General features: G+C 40.3%; 1 protein-coding gene across 4 annotated transcripts in view; it reads left to right on the top strand.

Moving 5' to 3' along the window:
• Window positions 1-24,541, top strand: part of CBL (Cbl proto-oncogene) — a 54,095-nt gene continuing 29,554 nt past the window's right edge. For 2 of the 4 annotated variants that reach the window (XM_073321103.2, XM_073321101.1), the window contains exons 1-2: window positions 1-245; window positions 10,124-10,371. In XM_073321103.2, coding sequence (XP_073177204.1) covers window positions 99-245; window positions 10,124-10,371 — 395 coding nt within the window. In that variant the 5' untranslated portion in view covers window positions 1-98. Of the gene's footprint in view, window positions 246-3,922; window positions 4,111-10,123; window positions 10,372-24,541 lie in introns of those variants that run through there. The other 2 variants (XM_073321102.1, XM_073321105.1) reach the window with 2 other exon arrangements.

Below are 24,541 nucleotides of genomic sequence, written 5' to 3'. Positions count from 1 at the left end.
CGGCCGGGGAGGGAGCGGCCCGGGGGGCTCGGCCAGGCGCCCGCGGAGCCAGCGGGCGGGGCACCCTGACCCCCGCCGCTCCCCGCAGCCCCCCAGCCATGGCGGCCCCTCTGAAGAAGGGCCCGGGCGGGCTGATCGGGCTGATGAAGGACGCGTTCCAGCCGCACCACCACCACCTGGGCCCGCACCAGCCCGGCGCCGTGGACAAGAAGATGGTGGAGAAGTGCTGGAAACTCATGGACAAGGTTGGGGGATGGGGAGGGGGGCAGACGCGGGCGGGGGGCGGGGCAGGGTTGGGCTGGAGATGGGGCCGGGGGCTCGCGATGGGAGAGAGGAAATGAGATTTGGGAAAGGTATGTGCTGCGGGGAGAGGCTGGGGCAGATGGTAGTGGTGTTCAGGAGAGGAGCAATATGTCAGAGGGAAGGCTGGATTTCTAGGGGGCGCTGGTTAGGGCGCTGGGGAAGACGGAGAGCTTGTTGGGTGGGTGGGTGGGGGGGCGGGGGCTGGAGTGGTGGTCAGCACCATGGCACCATTGCAGACATGTTCGTGCCTCTGACCTATTTGTGGTAAACCCTACCCATGTAACCAGAGGAAGTATTTTGCTGAGCTTGACCCACTTGCTTGTGAGTTCCAGCCCCCTGCTGAGCATGGTCTGCTCTCTTGATGGCAAGACAGAGGTCTGGGGTACCTTGGCAGTTTGGAGAGGTCTATTGGATGAGTAGTGACAATGCACTGGGACTCAGCATAGATACTTTTTATTAAAGCAGGTTTCAGAGTAACACCTGATCAACATCCTCTACAGCAAACAGGGAAAGATAAAGAATTTTAAGAGAGCTGTAGCTCACGAAAGCTCATGCTCAAATAAATTGGTTAGTGAGCTGTAGCTCACGAAAGCTCATGCTCAAATAAATTGGTTAGTCGAGCTGTAGCTCACGAAAGCTCATGCTCAAATAAATTGGTTAGTCTGCATCCGATGAAGTGAGCTGTAGCTCACGAAAGCTCATGCTCAAATAAATTGGTTAGTCTGCATCCGATGAAGTGAGCTGTAGCTCACGAAAGCTCATGCTCAAATAAATTGGTTAGTCTAACTTGGAGAGTGGTCAGTTTGGATGAGTTATTACCAGCAGGAGAGTGAGTTTGTGTGTGTAAACCTGGATTTGTGCTGGAAATGGCCCACCTTGATTATCATGCACATTGTAGGGAGAGTGGTCACTTTGGATGAGCTATTACCAGCAGGATAGTGAGTTTGTGTGTGTGGTTTTTGGGAGGGGGGTGAGGGGATGAGAGAACCTGGATTTGTGCAGGAAATGGCCCAACTTGATTATCATGCACATTGTGTAAAGAGTTGTCACTTTGGATGGGCTGTCACCAGCCGGAGAGTGAATTTGTGTGAGGGGGTGGAGGGTGAGAAAACCTGGATTTGTGCTGGAAATGGCCCAACCCGATGATCACTTTAGATAAGCTATTACCAGCAGGACAGTGGGGTGGGAGGAGGTATTGTTTCATATTCTCTGTGTGTATATAAAGTCTGCTGCAGTTTCCACGGTATGCATCCGATGAAGTGAGCTGTAGCTCACAAAAGCTCATGCTCAAATAGATTGGTTAGTCTCTAAGGTGCCACAAGTACTCCTTTTCTTTTTATTAAAGCAGTGAGTTGTGAGTACCAGTCATGAGACCCTGTATAATTTCCTCTGTAAGAAACATGAGGAGTTATGCTAAAATAAGGGAAATGAAATCTCATGCTTCATGGCATAAAATGATTGCTGTAGGAATCAGAAAGGAATCACTCTCACAACTTCCAGCACTACATATCCAGGTTCATTAATTTCTTTTGCCCCCAAGCATCAGGGAGTGGGTACTGCCAGAGATGGCACGCTGGACTAGTTGGCTTGATGGTCTGAAGGAATGTGGTAAATTAAGTCCTAGTACTGATGGGTATATTAGTGGAGGAGCCACTGCTCTAAATAGCCCCAGTCAGTGCTTAATTTTAATTGTAGAGAATTGTGCTAACCTAGTTTATACCTAGATGAGTGATTCTGGCACTATTCTTCATGCCACAAATGGGCACAGTAATCCAGGAGGTAGGCTTAATGGGAATATATTTTCTTTATTATATATGGTTTTCTGTAACCTTAGTTGTGACATTTTACTTTTCTGTTGTTAATTTCCATGGATAAGTGATGAGACTAAATTTGTATGGGATTGAGATATATTCGTGTATAAAATGACTGGCATACTTCATAATGCTAGGTTCAGTTGAAAGAGTAGATTAGTGCAAAATGAATGCAGTTAGAAAGCAGTTGGCAGTAGTTTGGGGAGTGCCACACCATCCACCTTCTCCTATTGGACAAGATGGGTATATCTCATACAGTAAGCCTGCTGACCCATGCATGTCATTTTTCTTCCTCTTTTAACAGACAGCATTTGTGCATGTTAAGCCCTGGATCTCCTGCAGCAAATGTTGTAGCTCGGTTCATTCTGAAAAGAAAAATAGAAATACCTTTTTTAAAAAGACCAGTAAGAAACATTTATGCCAAAAAATTCCCTTTAAAATTCTCTTGGCAGACTATACAAAAAGCATGGTTTGATTGTGACCTTCATTTGCTGTGTATGTGATGAGCTCTCCTATACATGGAGGGATGGGAGGAAGGAAGGTAATAACCTAAGCACCTTTCAAGAACCTTTTCTTTCATTGTCGATACTGAGGGCGAACAGATGAGAGAATACAAGTGATAACCAAAATGTTGGAAAGATGTTAGATATGCGTATTTCTGCATGCATATACAGATGTGTTGTCGATGCCTGGATGTGACTTGTTCTAATAGGAGTACTTGTGGCACCTTAGAGACTAACCAATTTATTTGAGCATAAGCTTTCGTGAGCTACACGAAAGCTTATGCTCAAATAAATTGGTTAGTCTCTAAGGTGCCACAAGTCCTCCTTTTCTTTTTGTGAATACAGACTAACACGGCTGCTACTCTGAAACTTGTTCTAATGTGAATCTCCATTCCCATGTATATGCCATGAACATTCATGCTCAACTACATAGACTAGTCAAGCAATAAAAAAGGCTTAAAAAAAAGATGGAATTGGAAAGATGGAGATTACCTTGGTATGTCATCTTGCGGTATAAAAGCAGCATTTTCTGAGCGTCTTTGGGTACCAATACCATTACTGATCTGCATAGTCAGGTCTTGGCCACACACAGTTTCCTTAACATGAAATTGTGATCAGTGAAGTAAAGCCAAGGGTGCTGCAGTTGCTGCAAAAATATTTAGAGGAATTTATTTTGCCTGAACTTGTGTTGGCTGCCAATTCTACAACCTCATTATGAAATGCCTTTGTTAGTAAATAGTGGCTGAAAGCTCTAGTTGTGTGTTTAATAATAGTTAAAATATTAAAATCAGACTGTACACAAACTGTATAGAGGTAACAGTTTGTGTACACACATTCTGTTACAGGATTGGGCCTAAAATAGAATATCTGCTTCTGAACACAAATTGCCAACCATTAACCAAGACTTGGTTGAGGAAATTGCAAGGAGGTGGGAAGAACTTGTGAAAATTTTTGTGAAACTTCGTTTCTGTTGTCAGTTATCTGACTACTTCAAATACACACAAACTCAAATAGGTGTGTAAGAAAATAGTTGATGGGTGCACATATGATAAGGGATCTTGTAGATCAGACGCCTGCTGTATTTGTATCTGTACAGTGACCTAAATTCATTAACCCATAAAATTAGTTGGTATCCTGCAAAAGCATTCAGGCACTGTTGTTCTTCAGGTGTGGCTAATGAATTTCCTACACAAGCTAATAGTTGTCCATTCCATTCTCTCCGCACATTTTGACATGTGCCCAACTTCCATCTGAAGAAGTTTTATTTTTGTTTCATATTAATTTTGTCCCATGTTCTTCCCACAGTTGCCTTCGGTGACCCATAATGAGGCCAAAGCTCCAGTGTTGGGCAGCACTCCTTCTTATATCCAGTCGGATGTTCAACTTCAGTTATCTCTTTTTACTCATTATTTATGCCTTGGCTGTTGATGTGGGGTTCCGTAGTGAGGCTTGCATTGGGTTTTTTGACTTGTGACCAGGGCTTCATCAACATGGTACATCAACTAGGATTCTCAAATTTTAACTCATTGCATTCCTATCTGTTAAAATTTGAAAGAAACACTGTAGTTGTAGAGCTAATTGTTTGACTCGTTACTGCACAGGCAACAAGTATATAGTAATACGCTTCAGTACTTAGGAAGTTCTGTTTTCAGTAAATCTCAAAGTTTGACAGTTGCAAGAATAAATAAGCATACCACTTTAAACAAAAATTGGACACTGGATAATCTCTTTCCAGGTTTTTAGATGGATCCCTTTCATGGCATTCTGCGCGCATCTAGTATGTCAATGTTAGGCCTTGTCTACGCTGCCACTTTACAGCGCTGCCACTTGCGTGGTGCAGGGGGGTGTTTTTTCACACCCCCTGAGCGAGAAAGTTTCTGCGCTGTAAAGTGGCAGCGTAGACAGTGCACCAGCGCTGGGAGCTACTCCTCTCGTGGGGGTGGTTTTTTTTACAGCCGCGGCAGCGCTTTAACGTTGGTAGTGAAGACATACCCTTAGTTGTCAGCGAAATCTTATGTTGGTTTGCCATCTGCACCCTTATAGCTTATTTGGACTTTACTTCTGCAGCCCACTGCCTTGTGTGAAAGCAGCCATTTAAATAACAAGTAAAATCACTAGACAGATAAATAGTTGGTTTGGGTGTGGTGTTCAAAGTTTAATTCACACTTTCGGGGAAAGTATACTCATACATTCCTTTTCCACCTTTGGCAGGTCATTTTCACACTTGAGTGCAGGCTGAGGCTTGTCTGAGTTGTGTGGCCAGGTGCACCTTGTTTAGGAGCTAAAATAGTGTTTGGGCTGTGCTAGGCCTCTTTACCCCTTCCAAAAAACCAAACCAAAAATGACATTGTCCTGACAGAGAGTTTCACTGATTGGAACAATTTTGTTCCCCATTGAAACCCGCTTCTGTTCTATTTCATGAGGATAAAACAGTCCTTTTGAAAGCTGATATATCTTTAAATATTTGGCCACTTTGTAGATTAATATTTATATATTAATTGCAGCTGCAGTCCCTGATCAGGCCCCTGTCATGCTAGGTGCTATACAGACACAGAAGTAGGCACAGTCCATGTCCCAAAGAGTTTTCAGTATGTAGGTCAGACTCTTTAGGTCCACACCACCTACAGTTTTGTTAGAATATCTGCCCCACTCTGGCAAACATTAAAGAAAATAACAAAACCTTATACCTTTAGTATGTTTGTGTCTTTTGATGTGATTAAGTAGGATACTGGAATATGAGGTTGTGGTACAGTTTTTCAAACTTTGCTAAAGTAGGACAGGAAACCTTTTAAGTTCCTTAGGCAAGTATTTTGTCTTTGTTCTGTAAGAGAACTAGAGTATGATTGATTAACATGGTTATAAACACAGTTTGCCTATTCAAGTATGCAAGATTAAACATGCTGCTATATTATATGCAGTTCTGGCATATAGCATCTGTTATATTGCACATCTGTATATTACTGGTCACCTTGAAATTTCACTCCTTTGTGTATTCTAGATGTTTGATGGCAACTTATGAAATTCATCTCAGTTCAGCAGTTTGCTTTCTTATCTAGAGGTTGAATCATGCCTTTGAGGCTCTGCTGTTAGATGTCTTATGAGCCTTCAAAGTGCAGCGACAAATAGCACACTAAGCATCTCAGTCACTTCTTTGCACTGACTGTAGCCATCCTATACATTTTTACTAGGCTAAAGTGGGAGGAACTGATGTCAGTCTAATTTATCCTATTTCCTCATCTTTTCACTGTGTTAAGCAATTAAAGCAGTGCTTAATATCAGAAAATGTATTGATGCTGTAAAGTAACTTGTTAGTGCTGTGTCTTGGCAGGAGGGAGTTGCTTTATTTTTGTGGATAATGCAATTGATGATTTATCTTCAGAACCTAATCTAGGCAGCAGAATAATACAAATAATATCCAGGGTATGTCTACAGTGTAGCTCGGAGTGAGCCTCCCACCTCAGGCAGACAAACTCGTGCTAGCAGGGCTCATGATGGCATGCTAAAAATTGTTGTGTGGTTGTTGCAGCACTGGCAGAGGGTTGGGCTAGGGTTGGCTTGAGCTAAGGTGGCTCGCCCAAGACTCTGCCGATAAACCATGATGTCCACGCAGCTATTTTTAGTGTGCTTTCACAAGTCTTTCTACCCAAGCTGGGAGGCTTACTCCCTGCTGCAATGAAGACATAACCTAATGCTGTTCTTGGGCATTTGAGGAACTAGTTATGGAAATTCTAAACTACTTAGAGGGGTTTTGTAACTGGATGGGGATGGAAGAATAGTAGATTTCACATTACAGGATGTAGAAGAAACTGGTGTCAGATTAGCAGCCGTGTTAGTCTGTATTCGCAAAAAGAAAAGGAGTACTAGTGGCACCTTAGAGACTAACCAGTTTATTTGAGCATAAGCTTTCGTGAGCTACAGCTCACTTCATCGGATGCGTTAGTGGAAAATGCTCAAATAAATTGGTTAGTCTCTAAGGTGCCACTAGTACTCCTTTTCTTTTTAAGAAACTGGTGGTGGCTGAGCTAAAATGGCAAACACCTCTGTAACCTAAATATGGATGTAATTCAGAAATTTTGTTGCAAGTCACCCCTAATAGTAGTGATGTGGTCAGGTGTGGCTTTGTGGGAGGCTGAGAAGTTGATATGTACTGAGTTGCTGATGTTTCAAGGAAAAAGCAAATGCTTGGCTTTGGCAAAAAATGGAGCTATGTAGCTTTGTTTTTTAAAAGGAAGAAAGCATCAGACTCCTCATAGGCCTGTTTAGGAAAACAGCGTTGGAAGAGAAATAGGAGTTGAGAAATCAGTAGAAAGAGATCCGTCACTCCTAGGTTTTTTTTGTCGTTTTCTTTCAAGGTTACTGTCAAATCATGACTTGCAAACAAACTTTTGCACCTGTGTTGTTAACATCTACATAAATATCACACTCTTCTGAACTCTTTTTACTTACCCTTGTTACAAGTCATAAAGAATAGAGAAGAAATTATTTTTTAGTTTTTTTACTTCGTGCTTTTGACAGCACGTTGATGTCAGTTTCACTGTTTCCTCATTCTAGTCATAGTTCCCCTATTTGTGTGAGTCTTTAATATAACAATAAGGAAGAGAAAAACATTTAAAAAATAGGAACTATGATGGTAAACCTACAGTGTTCCTTTTACAAGGCTAGATGAAAATTTTAAAATCCAGTATACTTGTAAAAACGAGGAGTCCTTGTGGCACTTTGGAGACTAGTAAATTTATTTGGGCATAAGCTTTTGTGGGCTAAAACAGGACTCCTTGTTGTTTTTGCTGCTACAGGCTAACACGGCTACCACTCTGAGACCACTATACTTGTAGGTATTCATGCTCCTTGTTAATGTTTTTCATTTCTTTCAGCTTGGAAACGGAAAATCAATTTCAGTACTGTTTGTAGTCTGTTTAATTTTCAGGTGCTCCTTTCTGAGAGTTTAAAACATTGCCTGGGAAAGTTTGTGTTCACAAACAACTGTTTTCATTTAAATTATTAAAAATATAGAAAAATTTCTGTTGGTAAAAGCTTTAGTTTTAAAATAGTTTTACAGTGAGGCCAAATTTCAGTTGACAATGTCCATTTAAGTCTGCACCTATTTTTAAGTCACTTAAAAAAGCAGAAATTACTTCTCTTTACAGTGAGCATACCTAATGTAAGGTATTTGCTGTCTTTCTGGACTCACTGTAATGTTCTTTGGTAGCCGCCAATCATGGGGAGAAAATGAATGGAGGGCATGGTAACTTGCTAATACGCTGCTGGTTTCCCAGAGCTGTGAACGTTCCTTTTAACGTTGTTATGATGCTGCAAGTGCACAGGTAGAGAAGTAAACAAAGTGAAACCCTTTTTTTTTTTGCTGATGTATTAAGAAAAGTCAGTTTGTTAAATGACAGGCAGTTCGTAGGCAAGTAACTTTATATCTGAGTGCTGCTATTGGGTGCTTTTAAAACCAGGTATGGGGAGTTGTGAACTTCAGCTGTTGAAATAGGTGTCCGTTTGGTGAATAATTAAACTTATTTAAAATTCATCAGGTAATAAAGCCAAAGTTTTTCAGCTTTTCTGATCTGTAAACCATTTACTTTGGGTATTCATACAGGGTATTTTAATGAAAAAGTATTATAGAGGTTGTGAGAATACGACCTGTCTGCAGAATTTTTTGCTTTTCTGGGAAAACATGTCTGATATGAATATCAATATCAAATAAGTCTGTATAGTTACTGACATACAGTAGGTCTGCTTCTTACATAGCTGGATAGTTTCAAGAGATAACAGCCTGTGCCATTTCCTATTGTAGCTGACCCAGAGAAATGACTGTTCTTTGTTTTTGACTTGTCTGCTTCCTTCATGTGGTTTCCCTACAACACACCAAGAATAGTTTTAAACCCAATTGTTTAAATAACAAAATAGATCTGTAGGAGCAATAATGGTGCTATCTGTAGCTTGCTTTGGGGACATGGTTTGGATCCTTCCATGCTGCAAAGTGAAACTATGGTCTCAGAATACAGTTGTCATAGCTTGGTTCCCTGATAAGGTTAATTTTATGATGTATGAAAGAAGCACCACTCTTGTGATAACTCCGCTCCTTGTTTAGACCTCCTAGTATTTGTCAGTTCAGACTGGAGGGGAAGTTTACTTGTCTAGATTATTTCCCACCTTATACATTCGGTGATCCTCCAGAGTAATTCCTTCTAATTATGAGAATCCTATTCACCTGTGTGAGACTTGGTGCAGTCAGGCAGTCATTCCCTTGATGGAAATCGAAGTCTCTCAGTGGAGCCATGCATTATTGGAAGACATGTGTGACCTCTCCACGCTGTTTCTTGCACCTATCCTAAAAGGCTGAGTGAAATGCTAGAGTTCCATTTCAGACTAAATTAGTTATTTGGTTTAAATATTTACTGTTCAGTCACAGCTTGTGAGGCAAAAGTAGTGGAATAAGTGTTTAAGTGTGTAATATAGAGAGCCAGTTAATTTTTTTCAGAATGTTACCTGGTGGCATATAGTAGTTTTTTTACCAGATTTTGTGTTGGTGATGCACTGCATAGCAGCACCGGGTTATTCTTGGCGCTTTCTTATCTACCTTCCTAAAGCCTTCTGAAGAAAGTGATCTTCTGCAGCATTTTTATGAGATCTGCTTTGTAATATTCTTTTGCACATCACTGGTGCCAGTTTAGACCTCAGTCATGCCTTTTGATATTAGGAAGTCAAAACAGTGCTTTTATACTACAGTAGAAAGCTTTAGGAAATTATTGCACCAGCCTTTTTTGTTTGAGGTAAACGTGCCAAAGACTAGAGCTGTTAGTTGAGTCTTATTCCCAATTGCCTGTTTTTTGTCTTTTCAAAAAGATGGCTTTAGAATTAAAGCACTGAAATTGCTTTGTCATGCTAAGCTGGTATTTCAGCACTTGGTTGGAGCTCAGAGAGCCCTAATAACTTTAAAAGTTGCATTATGCCTTCTGTAGCTAGCTTTCTCTCTCCCTTGATTAGGTAATAGAGAATCTTGGCTGTTCTGGATACAAATGAGGCCTTTCTCTGTGAGGTGTATGATCCTTTTTTAAGACTGTTTTTCCTATTGATTAAACTTGTTTTCATGAACTTTGTCATGTAGTCGCTCTCTTGCAGACCACTAACATTTCGAGAGCTGTCTGGTCATATACGGTTACAGCATCAGCATTCTCTTTGCAGGTTGAATGAAATTTTTCTATTCAGTTACGGTGCCTAACCTGTTATGTAGAAGCAAAAATAGATGCATAGAAAATGGCAAAAAGTTTCCTTACTGATAAACCTATTAATTTGTTTTGCAGTGTACTTGTGGAATAATTGACTCAAATTCTTACTAACTAGGAACGTGTAGATAATCTCACTGCTGTAATACAAATTAGAAAACCTTTCCATTAGAAAGCAATGTCACTGATCATCTATTTAAACGATATTTACTTGTAATTTTTAAATAGTCTTAAAATCTCAAAATGGTGACCTTTTTCCATTATTCATTTATTGCAGGTGGTGCGTTTATGTCAGAACCCAAAACTGGCACTGAAGAACAGCCCACCCTATATTCTAGATCTGCTACCTGATACCTATCAGCATCTACGAACCATCCTGTCACGTTATGAGGGGAAGATGGAGACCCTAGGAGAAAATGAGTACTTCAGGGTCTTCATGGAGAACCTGATGAAGAAGACCAAACAGACCATCAGCCTCTTTAAGGAAGGGAAGGAGAGGATGTATGAGGAGAACTCTCAGCCAAGGTAATGGGGAACAGTTACTACAAATACTTGTAGCACCACGCGAGCCGAGTGGGTGAGACCTTGAACTGAACAGCTTGGTAGTTGGTACGTGGGAAGGAAGAAATCAGTGAAGAGATTTAAGGTTAGCTGGAGAGGGTAAAGTTTGAAGTAAAATATTATTCTGTGCTGGAATGAAGGCAACGAGAGGACATGAATATGAAGAGAGATTCATATTCCAGATCTGATCATTCCTGGCTGTGGCTTAGCTTTCATTTGAGTCGCACTAGTATAAAGAATAAGATTATTTATGTTCTGAATGGGTTTTCAAATTTATGTATGAGATGTACCTGAGTACAGCTCCATGCCAAAGTAAAGAGCACCAATAAGGTTCTTTTGTCTGTAAATCTGTAAAGACTTTAGAATAGCTTGTTCTGAGGTTTAAAACTATGTACTTAATATTGAAAGACTTAATTTTACAAACTTTAATAGTTGGAGTTGTGACCTCTGCTCTGTTAATTTGATTGCAGTTCTGGAGGTTTGATGAAGTAAAAAAAAATGCCCTGTAGCATAGGAGGCAGAGGGAAGAAAATCATGAGATTGTCCTAAAATTCTCTCACTTCCCTTTCATACCATACTAGAATTTGAAGTTAGGGTGAAGCTCTGATTTGCACATAATTGATCTATTTTGAAATTAAAGGAACCTGAGCATATTCAGAGATCTCCGAGGGAGAGGAGTGTTCTTTTGGCAAGTCACTTTATCAATGGCTTAGAATTTTATAATGCTGTTTTATCCTTGGCTATCAATTAAGTTGTCCCCAGACATTATTTTTCCCCCCCCTCGCTTTGGCCTCCATGTCACGCCTGTTTAGAGATGGACTGCAACAGCTCTCTGGTGTCCTGACTATTGTCATGATTTGAGAGACTCAAGGTTTTAGAAGCACTTCATTTATCAGCTTGTGTCCTAAAGGATGCAGGTCATGAGCACATGTCCTATTACTAAAAGTAGTATGCATATATGGCCGCTACTTTAGCTGTTTGATACAATGGAGAGCAAGGTTTCGTTGACTAACGTCAACAAAGTAGGGATAGACAGGGCTGCTCTTGGGTGCCTCCATTTGTTTTTCGTTGAAGATTCTCAAAGGGTAGTGGTGGGGAATTTTTCTCCTCCCTAAAAGTGCTGTCACAGGTTCTATAGGGTTCCATCTTGTCACCCTTCTCATTTAATCTGCATACATGGATGTTGCAATGTTTATTGAGGAAACATGGTGTTTTTGGCATGCTGATACTTTACATTTCATCTGGCCCAGCTATAGTAGTTCAGTTTGCTGCCTTACATAGTGACTTCTTGAGTCTTTTTGGAGAAAAGGATGGAGGGCTAGACTGTCCGATAAAACATATGGCAGTGGCTGGTTGGCTTGGAAAACAACCATAAAATGTGATGAGGAAATGTGCTCCTTTGTCAGTGAGTGTACATGTGTTTGCTTGCAGTCTGGGTGGCTGGTTAGACTTCTAGCTACTTTTACATGGTCAAATGTCAGTCACAGCAAGAGTGACTTTTCTCCACCTGCAGATGACCATGAGTTTGACTGTTGTGGATTCAAATGTTACACCTGTCACCCATGCCTTTATTACCTCAATTTAAACTACTTCATTACTGAAGCTGGTGCAGAATTTGGCAGACCACAAATTAAGTGAGGTATCTCACCATAAGCATGTTACACCAGTGCTCTGTGATCTGCATTGGCTGCCTGTTGGTTTCTGGGTGTATTTTTTGTGGTTAGTTTTGAATTATAAACTCTAAATAGACTGAGGCCTGCCTACGTGAGGTACCTCCTCCTTCCTTGTGCCCAGCTGTCACAGTTGAGATCAGCAGACACTTGAGCTGGAGTCCCCTAAGTATAAGAAATGGGAGCTGGGGATGGGGGTGGAAAGGTTACCAGCAGGAGGTCCTCTTTGTGGGCACTTTGACTTTGGAACTTGCCCCTCACTTGGACCGAAATAGTCTGAATCTGAAGGGCATTGCAGCATGCCTTGGAGGTTATCTATTTTCTCTGGCTTTTAGGGAGGGAGGAGGGGTATGGCCACTTTAAGTGGCAAGAGGTTGATGGGGGGCGGAAGGGTTAATGCTGATTTATATTTATTTAGCCATTGGTGGTACAAGATAATGGAGGGAGTTGTAAAAAGTGTATATTTGTATTGAACTATTTTCAAAGGGCGCCTAGGGTAGTGGAATAGGTACAGTTTATTTTTTATGTACAAACTGAAGTAAGTAGAAAAATGTGGAACTAGCTGGATCAGTTGAATTTCGTTGCAGCTGAATGACTTAAGTGAATGAAGCCTTTGCAGCTATTTGCTTCTAATATTTTGAAACCAAAATGGGAAGTGATGGAGCCACTTTGCATAAATGTTTCTTGATGATTTTTTATTTTAATGTGTTCATGTAATATGGCTTCATTATTACTGTTTTGATTTCCCCCTTTCCATGGCCACTGAGGGGTTTAAGTATTATTCTGTCAAGTTATTTTACTTTTAGATGTTGCCTCACTAAAAATCTCTTCATAGCCATTTCAAGTTTTCAGGTAATTTCTTGAATGTGGGAGGTGAAAATGGAACTAAAAGCTGCTGTTTAGCATGGCTTTTTGACAAATTTGTGATTTTTGATTTGCAAGGATTATGCTACTTTTCACAGTTTGCTTCAAAGCTGTAAATCTGTCTGCCTTTAAAATTTAATTCCAATTTTCTGTATAAGGATTTCAAGGTTTGGGGCCAGTATAATGAGTGAAGCCAAATCAAACGACCAGATTGTCCCTTACGGGAAAATTGCTGCTTCTTTAGACTCTGATTGACTCTTCATAGATATCAGAATTGAAACTGGGGGTAGGGCACGGAAGATTTCTCAGCTAGAAACACTTGAATATGCATGAAAAGTTATAAAAAATAGTGGATGTAATGGGGAGGGGACTTGAGCACGCATGCCTCGGGGATAACACACTTTTAGCATGACATTATGGGAGTGAGAATGTTTAATGTAAAACTGCAGTCATTTTCGATTAGCTCAAATTAAAACGTGCATGATGCAAGAAGCATTTGTCACCATGGATTAACTGTGTAAACTGTATTTTAATTAAAATTGGCCTTTGGGTCTTTTGCTGGAGTTTTCTATCTTGCTGGAAAACCTTTTGGGACACTGACAACCTGTGAACCCAATGTAAGGCTGTAAACCGCTCTGCAGTGTAGTGAACTGCAGGAACGCTTTAATGTAAGGTTAATTTTAAACCTTTTGTTAAGAGCTTTTTTTATTGGAAACTAGCTTGCTTTGGGCTCCTGTGCCATCACAAATGACCTTGCCCAGATCAATCCACCTCCAGTACTAGGCTCAGAAGTGGTACAGTACTGAACATGCACTAAAGTACACTAACCTGTTGATTGTTTCAGGATTCTGATCATCATTCTGAGCAGATGCCAACTGACAGGCGAAATCAATTGTTTAAGTCCAAAATTTTAGTCACAAGAATTGATCTTCTGACTTCTGTTCCTCAGATAGTTCCATAGCACTGACATGAGAGAAGCAAAGAAGGAAAAAAAATATAACTGTTTAGAGTTAAAACAAAAATGCCTATTTCAACTAATATTCAAAGCATGTTAATTGACAAGATGGTACAAACCAGTGCTTTTGCAGTCAGTTTTACCGTCTGCCAGATGGGATCTGACTAGCAGTCCCTCTAGAGTTCTGCTTCTGAAGGATTGACAATCAAACACTACATCCACAGAAGTGAAAATTTTTGGCCTGTCAGAACTGGTAAGCATGCTGGTGTAACTAAATCACAGCCCTGCTACTTTCACCTTCTCCTTCCCTACTCTCCATCCATCTCTCAACCCAGAAAGACGTAGTCACCCTTGTGTGGATTAAGCAGTTTTCCTCCGACTACACTTTAGGCATGTTTTAGCCAGTGGGCAGTCATGAGCTTGGTAGCTCTCTCACTCGTCCCATATTTATTCAATGGATAAAAAGGCACGATTGGTTAGAATAGTCTATAACGTATGAATGATTCAGGCACTAACTCAGGATTTCACATGTGTACAGAATATGGATTCTCTGGTTCAGATGGGAATGCTTTTAGATGTGCTTGTTGAACCCTCTGTTTTCAGCACTGTGCCCGTCAGGCCAGTTATTGTGTTCTAGCTTGCTGTAAGGTGTCATTTAGGAACTGATTACTGTAAATTTTGGAAATCAACCACAAAATCATAGGAGATTTAAGGTAAATTGGTTGTGCTTTAAAAATAAGCTGAGCTCCCCCAATTGTTCTAGAAGTTTGTCATCAGCTGTTTTAGAACAAGCCAGGAACCCTGAACAAGAGTCTGGCATTCAGTTGAACTTCCGTTATGAGGTAGCATTATATACATCCTCTTGGCAAGGAAAGATGTTTCTTATTTTGCTCTTTCTTTGTTTGTTTGCCCCGGCCAGTTAGAACATGTTTGAAAACATTCTGTTTTTTCCTATCATTCAGCCTATTAAATGTTATTGCTTCCCATATTCTCCTTTACCCTGGTTTGCATGTTTCCTGTAGTGCTCAATTTAAACATTTACCTTTCTTCCCATCTTCTGAATTTAGCAATCACTTTGTTTCCTTCCCCAAAATTTCTCATGGTTTAGAACAAATGAAGTATTTGGACATTTGCATAACTCGTGTGCAAACTGTGCATGTGTCCCTTTCCAATAAATGCAACACCGAGTGGCAAATGACAAAATAAATCACTCTTTTTGATAAGATAACTAGGTTTCTTTAAATCTTTCTGAATTCAAACTATTTTTGATCTCCAAACCAAGGAACAGGGTTCCCCCCAAGCAGCTTAAAATGATCCCCAATGAATTCTTCCAAGAGCTGGATTGAGGCAGAAATGAAGAGAGCCTGTCTGGTTGTTCATGTGCCATTCAGTAGAGTTACAGTGGCTACAGATGTGTGCTGCGTTATGACTTGATGCACATCGAGGAGTGTAATGTTTGGCTTTCTTGGGCAGATTGGCATTTTCTGTTTAGTTTGTTAGACCTTTCGCTGACACTCTACAGAGCAACTTCATTGTGTGTCATCTAGCGTGGAGTCACTTTGCATTTCATGGTACACTGTACAACATATGATGCTTACACCAGAGTTGTGTAGAACCAGAATATGGCTGCCAATTGTTAAGTGTTGACTGTAAAATGAAAACTTGGCTCAGTTTAAAATGTAGTAGCAGGAAGTGAGATTAAATTTACATTTTAAGGGTTTAGAAAATTAAGTTTCAAAGATCAGAGCACGAATCTTTGATGTATTTATTATATCTAACTTTTTTCTTTGATGCACCTGTTCCTCTGTTGTGTTCAGGAAATTATAATAGACTTGTAGAAACACTCGGTTTAAGGGATGGTGGCTGAAAGTCTGGGCTCCATTAGATGTGATCAGAAAATCAATCAAATGGAATTTAACCTTTGTATGCTATATACTAACAATTGTTATGCAGAAAGTATCCTCCTAGGGTGGCTAAAACCAAGGTGAGGTTTAGCTGACTTCCAGTGCTCAGTGTTCATAGCACTTGCTTTTCCTAGGACTGTAACGGCTGTTTTGTAGCTTGCAGCAATGTGGTTTGGTATAAAGTGCTTCAGTGGAAATTGTTGTTGGTTTCCATAAACTGTTATACAGTATTTATATATTTGGTGTTGTTTTTTTAACTCAGCTATTTCGTTCTGACATCTTAAAGATGTCATCTAAATTCTGCTTCAATTTACATGTCTGTTTAAAGATTACAGCAAAGTCATGGCTGCTTTTTAAACTATGCAAGCACTACTTAACTGTGGTATGTACAAAGCCGTGAATATTTTTGAATTGGCACTGATCATGGAAGCAATGAACAATAGTTTGTGCTTCAATTTAGAAATGAGAAGTCCCTAAGTACGCTTTTAATCTTATGGGGATGTTGCATCTCTTATGCATATAGAAAAGGAGTACTTGTGGCACCTTAGAGACTAACCAATTTATTAGAGCATAAGCTTTCGTGAGCTACAGCTCACTTCCTCACTTATGCATATAGTCAATCAGTTGTGGGAAGTGAGGCCTGTGTGGGTTAAGTTTGAACTTGCTACTCAGGAACCAGGTTTCTAAATACAGATTATGTATTTGGGAGTTCAGTAAAACATAATTGCAGTATCTGCTGGCCCCTGATTTTGAAAACCACTAGTGTTTAAAGGTTTACTTATTCTGGATTTTTTGGTCATACTATGCCCATGAGAAAATAAGGGTGGATTGCTAGATTCTTGTGGTTAATATTTGTTCTTTGTGTTCTGACCAACAAAAAGTTCCCCGGGATGGGAGTTGATCATTTTTTAGAAAAAAGTCAGTTCCTATTCTGTCTGAATATACAATATCTCCTGATCATAGATGGGGGGGAAGATGGAGTCTGGTGGGGGGCATTTCAGTTATAGTGCATCATTTTGTGGAATGGCATACTTTTCTGATTATATTTGTTTTCATTAGCACTCCCAAACAAAAAGGCAGAGCTTAATCCAAAAATTGGAAAGAGAGTATTGGGTGAAATGTACTGTACAAGTAAAGTGATCACAAGGTGACTGTCCACAATTTAATACATTTCTAAAAATTTAGACTGTCCCAGGTACCCCACAGTCTTGCTGTAATCAGCATGTTAGTCTCATGTTTCACCGTAGAAGAGGGTCTCCATAAGGGATTTGAGTGCAACAGGCTTTGTGGCTGAGTTCAGAAAGGTTGTTCTGTGCATTGAGGGCATGTGGAAGAAAACTCAGATGCTTTTAGGAGAGGCAACTCCGTGAGGTATCAAGGTTTGTATAATTGGATCAGAAGAGGTAAGGGCGATGTGAAGAGAGAGATCTGCAGATAAGTAGGGATGGGCAGGGTCCTGAAAGCAGCACCCAAGGAGCTTAAACTTAACATGGTAGAGAGTGAGAAGCCAGTACTGAGATTCAGAGTGTGGAGTGTAGATCAGAATCAAGCAAAGAAGATAATTTTTAGAAGTTTTATTTTGTGTGGACCGAAGCGGGTCCATTGGGGTGACAAGGAGGCCAAAACGGTGGAAAAGGAGTTTGAATGAGAATTCTAGTTGTAGGGGTAGAAGGAAAAAGGCCATATCAGTTGTGCCATCTTGCAATGTGTTTTCCCCTATGTCCTTACTAGATCTCAGCCCTTCTTTTTTGTGTGTGGAATCCTCTTGTAGTGATTGTGTTTGAAACAGACTGAATTGTGTAATGAACACCTAGTGGGTTGCAAGTTATATATCTGGACATATGGGACCCAGGAGAGTAAAGAAAGGTGGCGTATGGTACATCTGTGTTATTAACAACTTTAACCCTGAATGCCTAATTTGGATACACGATAGCAAATGTACTGCTTCTGTGGGGCTAGACAAGCATGGAAACACACACCAAAACATTCATGTTCCTTTTTATTTGGAAGGTGGGAACCAAAAAAAGTGCATTTCCTGCAGCAATGCAAGGTTTAGTGGTTCCAGTTAATCTAATACAATAGTACCTCTTCATGGCAATGCTGAACTTGCCCAACTGTTCATGGTATAGTTTTAACTCACCTTAACTGCAGTTCATGTTGGAATGCTTTTATTTTTATCACAGGTTTCAGAGTAACAGCCGTGTTAGTCTGTACTCGCAAAAAGAAAAGGCGTGCTTGTGGCACCTTAGAGACTAACCAATTTATTTGCATCCGATGAAGTGAGCTGTAGCTCACGAAAGCTTATGCTCAAATAAATTGGTTAGTCTCTAAGGTGCCACAAATACTCCTTTATTTTTATCACAGAAAGTTACAGGTACCTGCTGTAGAAATGAAAGCGATAGTTTACACAAGAGTTGCGATTCATAAACTCACCTGGCTGTGTAAGCTAGAGATGTCTCTTAACGAACTGTCTTTTTGCAGTTATCTAATATCTTGCTTGGTGGAGAATATAGGAAAGGCAAATAATTTACCCATCCATAAATGTAGATATGAAGTGTCTCAATTTGCTGGGTATTAACATTCTCTCTAAGTAGTGGGAATAGGCTCTGCTTCTATCCTCCGAATCGGTTGGTAGGACAGTCCACTGCTGATAGAATTTCCATTTTATCTTTTTAAACAAAATTCAGCCTTCAAACCTTGTATAATACAAGTGCTACCGAGGCACAGCTGTGGCACTGTAGTGTAGACGGAAGGGGGTTTTCCATCGCGGTAGTAAATCCACCCCTTCAAGAGGCGATAGGTTGACAAAAAATCTTCCTCTGACCTAGCAGTGCTTGTACCAGGAATTAAGTCAGTTTAACTGCATCTCTCAAGGGTTGACCTAAGCTTTAGGTGTAGACCAGACCATAGTCTCTTAGTGGCTGAGGATGGAGATATATATATAGGCTCTGTAGTGAAAGGGAGGGTTAGAAGTTGAAAAGGAGGCAGTGTGGTGGAAGGGAAGCGTTAGAAGTTGAGAAAGCAACTGTAGATAAGGTGTTAAATGACACAAGTATTGTTTGCTTGATTTTTGCTATTTGCACAGGTAGGCTATATAGCAGTGGTTCTCAAATTTTTGTATTGGTGACCCCTTTCAAATAGCAGGCCTGTGTGTGCAACAACCCCCCCCCGGCCCCCTTATAAATTAAAAACACTTTTTTACATGTTTACCATTATAAATGCTGGAGGCAAAGCAGGCTTTGGGGTGGAAGCTGACAGCTCGCGACCCCCCATGTAATAACCTCATGACCCCCTGGGGGGTCCTGACCCCCATTTTGAGAACCCAAGTGCTCACGAAAGCTTATGCTCAAATAGATTTGTTAGTCTCTAAGGTGCCACAAGTACTCCTTTTCTTTTTGTGAATAGAGACTAACGGCTGCTGCTCTGAAACCTTGCTATATAGTTAAGGTACATTAACTAAAAAAACCCCTGCTTTTCTGTGTGAGAATATATATTGATAGATTATGTGCCGAGGATGCTAAAATTCTCTGAATTTAACATCAAGTTGCTGACTTGAGAAATTGGAACATGTTTAATTGTCATGCTATCTGACAGCAAGACTTAGTGATGCTGCCTCAGTAGGATTTCATACTCTAGCCTTGCTCCAGGGTATAGAATTACTTATCCATGCAGGAAGAAAGCTGTAGATATTTACTGTCTTTTATAAAGGAGAGTTCTTACATGTGTCTAAAAGAGGAAGGAAACAGATCCCACAGAAAGATATAAAAAAGCTTGGTTTGTTTGCTTTAAACCATTGATTCTTAAATTCTGACCCACAAAATGTCCAACAAGAAAACTTCTTACTGGACCAACAGACATGTCTCCTAACACTCAGGGGGAAGGGGAAAGAAATGAGGGGAAAAAACACCTAGTGAATGAGGTGCAAAAGAGCCTTCCTTCTGTCACTTCCTTCTGATGCAGCTAACACTTCAAAAAGAAAGAAAAGGGGAGAAAAAGAAAACCCACAACACTACAATACTTGTGGAGCCTACATCTGCATTTAAATGAGAACATCTTGAAGACAAGAGCAGGCTCAAAGGCTGTCCACAAGAAAGGTTTCCTTGCCAAGCTGCGGCATATAAGCCCTAATTGCCTGCTTGCAAGGAGAAACCATTACCATTTAAATTTCTGGGGGGAAATATGAATCTGTTCCTTACATTTGGGCTTTAATAGAGAGATTAGGTGTTGAATTTCATAGTCAAAACTGTAACCAGTTACAGCTATTACCAATGTAATAGCATAAACTTTCATTATTTTCACTTTCCTCCCATTATAAATAACATTTTCGTGCAGATGCAATTCTATAAATGAAATTGAGCTTTTGGATTCTTGCACAGTAATAAATGGATGGGATTTTGATCTCTGGGTGTGTTTCCTCTGTGTATCTGAGTCTAAAATAAGTTTTTTAGGAAATTAGTTTACCTCATGGACTTTAGTTTTATGGCTGGCACTGCAGAAGCAATCATCCAGTTGATCACAGATCATTGGTTAAAATGTTGATCAATTTCTTGGGGTTTGAACCTGTGCAGTTAGCTGTCTGACATCTGTGTTTTGTACATCTTAACTTCTTGTGTGAGGCATTGTCACGTTTTGGATTGTGCTGTTTGACATCAGATTGTGCCTTTGCTAAAGGAAGATTACTTCAGCCTGATAGGATGCTGCTGAAAAATTGGCTGAGTTCATGAAAGGTGGTAAGCTAAACTAGAACAGCTCCGTTCTAATATTTTGAAACACTACCTTGTGACCTACAGAACAAGTTCATGAACCTGCAGACATTTTGCTTTCTTCATGAAATGGGGATAAGGTTGCATTTTCAGTTAGTGTACCACTGACTTGGCTGTGTGATTCATTGACCACTGGCTGTCTCTAAAAAGCGTGGCTAGAAGTATAGTGGTGGTGTTGGCAGAGTTTTTTTGGAAACAGCACTATGAACAAAAATGGATTGTTGTTTCCAAACCTAGTGCAGGGGGAGGACTGCAGGTTGACACAGGCGCTAGGTTTCTGTGCCATCTGGATTCTTTGTTTTCAGGTCTTCAGAGATTTCCATTCAAAGACATAAAGTAGATTTAAATTCTTTGGGAATTTTTATCCCTGTAGCAAAATGTTTTGCCTTCACTTGTTTGACAAGATTTAAGAAAAGGGAATGAATGGAGGTTTTAAGAGTGGAGATGGGCAAAGAAACTTTTCAATGAAAGGATGACACTTGCATCCCTCAGGCAGTCTGTTAATGGTATCGTGCATGAACGAGGAGATTCTACCCATCCTCAAGTTCAAGGGAGGGCAGAAAAGATTGAGGATCTGGAGAAGCTTTGGGCAGGAATAGGAGAACCCTATTTGAATTAAAAGTGGAGGGGTCTGGGTGGGGAGGGAGAAGGTGATCCAGAATTGATTTTAGCTTTAATGACTTATTGCACTGTAACACATAGTCACTAATACTCCATTGTGGTATGGTTCCGACTGTAATCCAGAGGGTAAGTGGTCTAAGATAGGTATATTGAGGAGTGGTGCTGTTAAGAGATAATACAAGCGTCAGAGGTCAAGTCTTGCTATTATATTTCAGAGATCGCCATAAAGGAATACATTTGTTAACAAGATATACTATTGTCCTTTATCCTTGCAAATCCTCTGAGGAAGTGTAGAACTCCCTAGCCTAGTCTCTGATTAAGTCATTTTAAACCCTGCCTCTTCAGCACTTCATAATTAAGCATTTTAAATATCCAAATCCAGCAGAAATGAACTGGTGATATATTTTTTTCTCTTCACCATGGAAAGAGCAAAGTGGCCTGTTAAAAGTGATCTGAACATCAGGATCAGAAAGTCCGGAGCTGAGCTTGTTATTCCAGGCAAAGCCAACACAATGTTGTGGTTAGAATACTGGGTTGTTCAGGAGTTATTAAAAGCTGATGTCCTGTGTAGGCTCCAGATATCTCATGTCCTTATGCATAAACATAACATGTGAGCCAAAATTGTCCCACCTCCATTGTTTTACAGTATTTTGTGTGTAATATGTTAAGTGATTTGTTGCCCTGTACCCCAATAGATAGTTGCATTTCAGTGTTGCTGTTTACACAGTTTCTTGGATTGCTTTAGGAGACTGAATCGAAAGGGTGCATGCATGTATCGGGATAAATGTATTTAATATTCATTTCTGTAGAAAGTTTATTTCATAGCACATATGTAAAATTAAAGGCATTAGCCTATTTAAGCGTCTGTAGTCTTTTGAAACACAACTTAGGAAGCTATAATTAAATGCTCAGTGGGGCTGTCCGTAGCTTTTATTTTTGAGTGCTTTTTTTCCAACCGCACTAGAACGCATGTATTGTAGGTGTTAAGGTTTTGAATGCTGCGCGTGAAGACAAAGCTTTGAACTAGTAAACAGTCACTTTTTAGCCAAGGACCTGCAATTAAATTAAGATTCTTTATAACTATGGAAATTGGTGGCCACAATGAAAAGGGGGTTGTATAAAAAGAGAATAGAAATAGCTAGTGTTACACTTGTTAAATGTCCCCCCTTACAGTCTTGTCCGGCACAAAAAAGGAGCGTGTGACGAGAAGGAACAAATGCAAAACAAATTGTTACTAACTGCTTTCTGTAAGTGTACAAAGAATGGAACAATGAATATTCCACTTTTAATGTATCTTTTGTAAAAACTTTACAAGAAAGCAGGGAGGGTGTTTTGACCTATGCCTTTTCTTGATAGCAGCCCTATTGCATCTAATTAACGTGCCAGATTCCTTTTTCCCATTGGAGCCTTAATGAATCAGTCCACAAAATCAGTGCAACGCCTGCCGACTCCTTCAAAATAGTATAACGTGGGCATCTATTCTGCCGGTTCTAAGGCTATGGATACACCACGAGGCTTTTAGCAACATGGCTGTGCCGCTACAGCCATGCTGCTCAAAGGCACGCAGTGTAGCTGCTGTTTGTCGGCAGGAGAGCTCGCTTCTGCCGACAAAAAAACTTCCACCCCCCACGAGCGGCAGCAGCTTTGTCACTCCTGCTGGCAAAGCGCTATTCCCACCGGTGCTTTTTGTCGCCAAAACTTTGGTCCTGTGGGGGTGGTTTTTTGTTTTTTGTTTTTAACACCCCTGAATGACAAAAGTTTTGCCGGGAAAGTGCCAGTGTAGGTGAAGTGGGCTGTAGCTCACGAAAGCTCATGCTCAAATAAATTGGTTCGTCTCTAAGGTGCCACAAGTCCTCCTTTACTTATTACTCTGGGAGGTGACTTCTGCTGTTGAGTCAGTAGTAGTTAAATGGAATGTCATTCACTTCCTGTGCTGGAAGCTTTCTCGAAAGTAGTTCCGTTGTATCTATTTTTAAAACTGATTACTGTGTGCAGAGGACTCTGAAGCTGCCACTGAGTTATAAATGTCATCTCAGGATCTCTTTAAGCATTCCTACTCAGTATTTGTGTGTAAGGGTCAGTTATATTAACACTAAGAGCACAGTTGTTGGCTGACATAGTGCTAGGAAATGGCATACTGCTATTCTTCCTGGAATTCTGTGCAGCCGTTTATCTGAGTCTGACTGACTATTAGTATCTGGCATATAAGCTTTAAAATATGACAGGGTATGGGTTATGTGATAGCTTTCCTTTTTGATGGCATTTGTAAAGTGTATTTCACACTCTTGCATGTTAGAGGATTAAAGAACGTAATTTCAAATGTTTGAATCCTTAAATTGTCAAACTATCAACTTGCAACACAGCTTAATTCCTAAAAAAAATTCTGGACTAACTGTTCTATACGTGTCCAAACATATTAGGGTCTTGAACCCACAAGTGTTAACAGAGGACTGGAAGTTAGGGAGACGTCAATTCTATTTTTCTCCTTGTGTAACTTGAGTTGCGTCAATTAGCCTCGGTGTGCCTCAGTTTTCCCCAGCTATAAAAGGGCAACACTGACCTCATTTGGGTGCTGTGAAGCTCAGCTGATACAATTGGGGGCTTTTTAAAAAAATGCTGGGATCCTCTGATAAGTTTCTGTAATTGCAAAGTATTTCTTAAACATTTGGGGAGAAAGCTGAGTTTTACTACTATAAATCTTCAATACTCTGTTCCTGTCACAGGAAAGTCCAGTTTCGTCATAATTTTTCTGTAAAGAGTAGCTTTCTCTCAAGCTATGGCAGATCAAAGCAGTCAGCTGACCCATTAACTATGACTGCTTACAATTGCTGTGCGTGAAGTTAAGCACAACAGAGTATGAGTTAACGTCACATGTAGGCAGTGTTTACAGCACCCAAAAAGATAAGAGTACTTTTGGATGTAGCAGTTCTAAATTTGAGTGTGTGCTGCTGCATACCCATATTACTTGTTGAGACTTCTTTGTATAAATGCCATCTAGTGTTTATTGTGTGGTGCTGATCTAAGTCCCTTGAGAACTACCGGGTTTCTTGCAGTACTTGCCAGAAGTACCTCATACTCTGGAGGAATGAACATGCAATTAGGAATTGGAAAGAGTTGTGATTGTACTTGACCACTAACTTGCTGCATGGCCTTTGCCAGGTCACTTCATCTCTGCCTCAGCTTTCCCATCTGTAAAATGGGAACAACACCTCCTTGTCTCACAGGTTTATTGAGGATAAGTTAACTCTTAGTTATTTGGACATGTAAAGTGCTGAATAAATTCTTACCAAAGAGCTGCTTAAGCAAAACTGTGAAGGAGCAGGCAAGAACTTCTCAACCAGTGAAGTAATTACCAAT

This window comes from Lepidochelys kempii, chromosome 22 (genome assembly GCF_965140285.1).
Source record: "Lepidochelys kempii isolate rLepKem1 chromosome 22, rLepKem1.hap1, whole genome shotgun sequence".
Lineage (NCBI taxonomy): Eukaryota > Metazoa > Chordata > Testudines > Cheloniidae > Lepidochelys > Lepidochelys kempii.
This window is presented reverse-complemented; position numbering and strand designations above follow the sequence as displayed.